The sequence below is a fragment of the Malaya genurostris genome, chromosome 2 (assembly GCF_030247185.1).
Source record: "Malaya genurostris strain Urasoe2022 chromosome 2, Malgen_1.1, whole genome shotgun sequence".
NCBI classification, from domain to species: Eukaryota; Metazoa; Arthropoda; class Insecta; order Diptera; family Culicidae; genus Malaya; species Malaya genurostris.
Window position 1 is genome coordinate 85910767 of NC_080571.1, and position 6226 is coordinate 85916992.

The 6226-nt window shown below is 37.3% G+C and overlaps 1 protein-coding gene across 4 annotated transcripts in view; it reads right to left on the reverse strand.

Annotated features, from left to right (window-relative positions):
- LOC131432756 (protein crumbs) overlaps positions 1 to 5897 on the reverse strand; it is a 145597-nt gene extending 139700 nt beyond the window's left edge. For all 4 annotated transcript variants that reach the window (XM_058599258.1, XM_058599257.1, XM_058599256.1 and 1 more), the window contains exon 1: positions 5428 to 5897. In XM_058599258.1, coding sequence (XP_058455241.1) covers positions 5428 to 5476 — 49 coding nt within the window. In that variant the 5' untranslated portion in view covers positions 5477 to 5897. The remainder of the gene's footprint in view (positions 1 to 5427) is intronic.
- Between the last annotated feature and the right edge of the window lie 329 nt (positions 5898 to 6226).

Below are 6226 nucleotides of genomic sequence, written 5' to 3' on the forward strand. Positions count from 1 at the left end.
CACTCAAACAAAACAATCCGTAAATCGCAAGCAAAACTAACCTACCAGTAAGACAGTAATTTGCACGGGACTTGGTCGAGTATGAGTTTTGAACGACTTTTATGAAAAGTCGTTTGATTGAGTATTGCTGAAAATTTTACAATGAAAAATTTGTTTTGAAAAGTAATAGAATTTAGAAAGGTAATAGAATTACTGGAAAAAGGGACTTTCGAACGGAGACTCTAAGACCTCAGCTCGGAAAATCGTTAAAAGTCTGTGCATGTATCGAATTTCGATGAACGTAGTACACGCAGAGAAAAAAATTGTTAAAATTACTAAATTTGGGTTTCATAAAGTCAAAAGTTTTGACGTTACATTTCTTTGGTGGAATTTGGCCTTTCTGTTTCAACAGACTTCGCAGCCGATTCTTAGTGTACATTGGCTGCATGGCTAGTACTATGGATCCTACTGACACTAAGAATCCTTCCAGGTCGGGGCTCGAACATACGACAACTGGCTTGTAAGACCAGCATCCTATGCATTGAACCGCCAACCCGGGACGATTTCATATTTTTATTAAAATAGTGACAAAAGAAAAGCTAACAAAAACTGATATAGAAAATATTGCTGCTTCAAACTACAAAATATGAAAATTAATTTTTCTCAGTGGATAAGTTTGTTTTAACCAAAATTTTGATAGTAATAACAAATATTTTACTTGTGTGTTCATATCAATTTTCGAACAAACAATTTCGCAGTAAATTCAATTCGAAGAATTTGTTGTGAATAAACTAACTCTAAATAAAGTTAATATTTGAAGCGGTTTAGATTCACAAACTTTTTAGTTGAAATAAATTACCTTAAATTTTGTTATTTCAATTAATGCTTTTGTTTGTAATCCTGCATTTTTGTTTGGTTTTACGAATAAAACGATTTTTTTCAAATTAATGTGCAAGATAATTTTTGATACCACTTTCATTTCGATTAGTATGCGTTTTAAAGTTCGTGAAAAATAATTATTTTTTTAATTTTTGAGAGATTTAGCAGTTTTGTCGCTGAACGATCGAATTATTCACATACATTCAAGCCCTGTTTATTTTTATAGCTACAAAAATTCGGTGCACAAAAAAATTGATGCAGGATCTCTTTCTTGACCGGACAAGGTAGAGATCCTGCATCAAATATTTTTGTGGAAAGAAAATATGCTATGAAATTTATCTTAATTATTATGTTTATCTTTTATGGCGTCTTCAGCAAAGTTTTAGGGGTTAATACGGTGAATACACGGGAACCAGGGTTACCAGATGTACGGATTTTCAGTATACTAGTGGTTTTCTATTACAATGGTAAAATTTTATACACATTTTTTCGAAAGTGGGTTTTTTTCACCAGTATAAGTAATATTACAGAAAGTTTTTCCTGCTTTATCATATGATGACAGAGGAACGTGATCAATCGGTTCGACAATCGAACCGATGCCGGCCGACAAATTTCACTGGGTTGAATCAATGAAAACCTGCGCAAGATGAACTTTCAGAACGCATCCAAAGTTTGTAGAACATGTACAAACATTGTGCATTCTACACATTCAATACATTCATACGTCTTATTTTCCATCAGTTGTTCTCTTCTCTTGATTCCTCCCTACTTGCAGATTCTATATATTTATTAGGTAACTAGCGGACCCCTGCACACTTCGTAGCGCAATAATATTAGATTAGTTTAGTAATTTACTCTGGAATCAACTACATTTGTTCATGTTAAATAATAAAAATTCGTTTGAATTTTCTTTTGTATTGCTAAGAAATAGAGGCGAGTTCCGTTTTTTATGGAATAACCACAGGTTACAGATATACAGATATACAGGCTAGAAAATACATTTCGAATAGTTATAATATACAGTTGATTCTTCAAAAACGAGTTATAAATAAGAACCCGGTGAGCGACACTCTAGTGCTCCATGATGGAAAACTACTAGACGAAAATAAATCTTCCTTCTTCTACTTTCCGATGCCGTGTTCGGTTTCTCGCTTCATTGTTTGGTTCCAGTGTAACCGGAGAATCAAATTTGTCAGGTTTATCAGCGCAACCCTAAAAAACTAGTTTTGAAAAATTCGCCTAGTTACTGATTAAAAACTTTTCTTAATCCATCTAGCGGTGCGATAATGCCATTTAAGTAATAATCGGGGGTTCGTAAATCAAATCTGGACATAAAAATAGTTTACGTTATTTGAATTTTCAACACAAAACACAACACAAGGATGGGTATGATGAGTACATGGCGAAAAACAATGTTTGAGGTGGTTCAGTATTCCAAGATGGCGACTTCCGGTTCCATAGCATCGGAAATATGGTCAGCTATTTATAATAAAATTTGCTGTAGTATGAGATAACCATAAATAACTCAAAATTGAAGCTTTCTAAAATTTTTGGTATGTACGATCATTATGGTGAAATCCAGTGCCAAAATAAGGTTCGCGAAATTTCAACCGCATGAATTGATCGAATCATTGCACAAAGCGTATCGCGCAAAGCCAAAACATAGAAATACGGAATATTTGAAGTGGTTGAAGGCATCAACTGATTATAAACAATGAGTATTTTTAATTGACTAATATGAGAGAAACGCATTTGTGCATTTGTTTATGACGATCGATTTATAATTAAAATGCTTTTATAATTGATTTTCTTTATCAAAATTGCCTAGCTGTTTATTGTATTATTGTATCATTTTGTATAAAAACTGAATAGTATTCAAATAAGATCTTTTTTATATGGAATTTAAACTGGCATATAAGATGTCTACTAGAAATATCCAGTTTGTGCGTATCATATCAGTATATAAGTTTCAATTTTACAATTTTTTAACATTGCATTTCTGATTTAATCGGTTTGTCCCTCACAGAATCTCGTAATTTCTTGCTATCGTGTGTTCCGTCTTACAATTGTACTGCTAAAATTATGCAAGTGACGCATTGAAAGTTTGCATTATTCACACAATCAATCAACCAGTACGTGGGATCATCGATATTCGGATGAGTGGAAAAGCATGTCAGTTTCATTAGTATTTCCATTATGTTCCAGTTATGTTTCTAACATTACCCACCCGCCTTTTCTACAATTATGCAGAGAGCTCTTGCTCTTGCTTTCGACAAAGCTACTTTAATAAGAGCGTGCCGCGTTCACTCACAGTCGACCAAAAACAGCAACGTATTAATGATTCAGAGCAGTGTTTGGCCATGTTTATAGGTAAAACGGCGTCGATATGTGACAATGGATGAAACATGGATCCATAATTTCACTCCGGAATCAAAACGATTATCATCTGAGTGGACTGTAGACGGTGGACCACGTTCAAAGTGTCCAAAGACACAACACTTAGCTGGGAAGGTTGAGGTTTTAGTACAGTGGGATGCACTAGGTATAATATTCATCGACTGTCTTGTAAAAGTAAAAAATCATCACTAGCGAATAATACATAGCGTAACTTTGAATCAATCAAATATTCGGCATATCTGATGGAATCATCCGTCAAGATATTCTAGACATTCTTGACACTTACTAGGCTCAACTGAATCGGAAGCAGAAATGCCAGATCTGCAGATTTGTCTGTTAATCTACAGATTTCGTATACAGTGCTGGAGACATTGTTTGTTGCAAACTTTTTTAGCAGACTGTTGAAAATCGAGTTTTTCGCAGACTTTTTTTTTCTCGTCTACCATACTTTATAGAGAAATTGCTGCCTGCAAGAGATACTTACTAACTGCAGACATTTTTTTTTGATTTACTGACTTTTGCAACCCTGTCTGAAGATATTTGAAATTTTTACCTGCAATCTCTGATCGGAAGTGACAATTAAACTATCAACTAACTCTTTAGTATTATTGAACAGTTCAATTTGAATTTTCAGTTTGGAAGTTTTGTTGGTACTTAACAGTAAACTTTCATGTTGGCTTTGTGGTTTAACTTCAACTGCTAACTTGTACCAGCAGTTTGATTTGCACTGTCATACTCTGACGAGTCGAAGACGAAACGCGAAGAGAAAATGAATAGATTATGAGCCCTAACCACAACCTTAGTTCAGAAAATAAGTCTCCACTAGTCTTCGTTCAACTTTTCAGTAAAGATCTCATCTATACTATAATCTTTTCGCATGCTCAAAGTTCTACTCACTATCTTATGTCGTTTTCGCTTGATGCCAAACTGAACCCAGTTCCCACCCTAACTGCTGTCAAACCATTTGCTTGAAGCTAGTTTTGAACCTAGTTTCAACGTTGTTGAACTGAAAATCGAGTCAGTTTCGAACCTGGTTTTGATATCAGGTTTGCTCAAACCTCCGTTGCTAAGTACGAACCCAACACAGTTTCCTGAAAAGTGTTTGTTTGATGGAACTACCCTGGGACAGTTTCAGTTTTCTCAAGCGATAACGATATTAGGGAAACAGCCATTGTTGAGCAGTTTATTTCCGCTACTACTTGAGGAAATTTCAAGAAAAAAACATTATTATATAAAGAAAAATCAACTAAACAAACTGACATTTCTCTTTTGAATTTCCTTTCAACGACCGCGAAGAAAACTGCTTTTGCGTTTTGCAACAATGACCGTTTTCTGGAGATTGTAAATTATGAAACAGTTTGATTTGAATTGTAGTGTACTGACGAGTCGAAGATGAAACTTAAAGAATACTAAAGCTTAGTTATCTGGGTACAAAGGTATTGAAACCTCTAAATAACATAATCAATGAATCATTTATCATTTTAAAACACTGATTAGATATCGAAAACTACATGGAGTCACTACAACGAAACTTGATGGATATTGTAAAGTTCCACAGAAGAACTGTAGTGGTAATCATATGGAATAAATTTGAAGTATGTGCAACAGACCTAGCTTCGCTGGAATTCCAACGGATTTATCTTTCTATGTACAAATAAACGTTTCTGTGATAACAATTCACTGGGTGGATGAGTGCTGTTATATGCTACATTAAATCCGCAGAGATAAAATATTACACAAACAGCCCGAACGATAACACCCCAATCCCGCAAACCACCGCAACACGAGTCAAAACCCAGACAGCTCACGTCACATACAATGAATGGATTCCTCAGCCGCACACCACAGCGCAACCTACATACGTTCCACCAGACTGGAGCACATACGGTAATTTCAGCAACGTTCAACCGTTAGGTACAGAACATTCACTGCTCCTTTGTGGAGACCAGTAAAACCCCCCCAGTAGAGGTCGTGCCCACCGTTGCACGACAACGCACGAGACGTTGACTTTGGACCAGCAACGAGTTTTTCTTTTTTCTTGCAGCCGGCAGCTACCAACAATTCCACAACTCCACGGTCGTCGTGGAATTCCAATTTATGACTCACTTCGTTCATGCGGACAACCAGATTCTATTCCGCCACTTCGTTTGCCACTTCGATCGTCACACTTACCTAGTATGAGCACTCCGATGGTGGGAGCGAAGAGAGAATTAAACCGCATTTTGGATGCTGTCAGTCGCTATAACCTCTTCATTTAGACTCCCCGTGTAGGTCACAAAAATATCACACAGAACACACTAATTATATTTGCCGTTTTCCCCCTCCTGATTACGTTACGGTGGTTGGTCTGGTTACTCGAGAACCTGCCCGAATCTTTGATCCACCGCTGTTGCGTTTCTGTGCTTTTCACCAATCCGACACGAAAAGTAAAGAAAAGAAAAGAAAAGAAGCACTTCACTTACACCCCGAACTGGCACACACAGCACACAGCAAAAAAAAAAAAACACTTAGAACTTCGATCTCACTCGGACGCGACCAACGGCCCGGTAGAGTGAACGAGACGCACGACAGAGGAATGGTTCAAAACATAATCCGACTGGACACCGACCGAAACGCGACAAAGCCCCATCCGCACGCACCGAACGATCAACCTCAACTGAATCTGAATGGTAGTGGTCAAGCCTCTCGGAGCCCAACCGAGAAAAGGTACGCTGGCAGTTGTTTGTTTTGGTGGCACCGGTTCCACCTGAGTCAGTCTGACACCAACACTGGCACCGACAGGCGGGATTGGTTCACCGTTGTGTTGGTGACAGGTGAAATTACAATGGAGGCCTGCCAGCCGAGACAGGTGAGCGTGTAAACAATCCGTTTTCTTGAATGAATAATAGGGCATGGGTTGCTGGGAAACTGCTTGGGGAACACAAAACCATCGAAGTTTGAAAGTTGTGTCAAATCAGTTCCTTCGAAATTA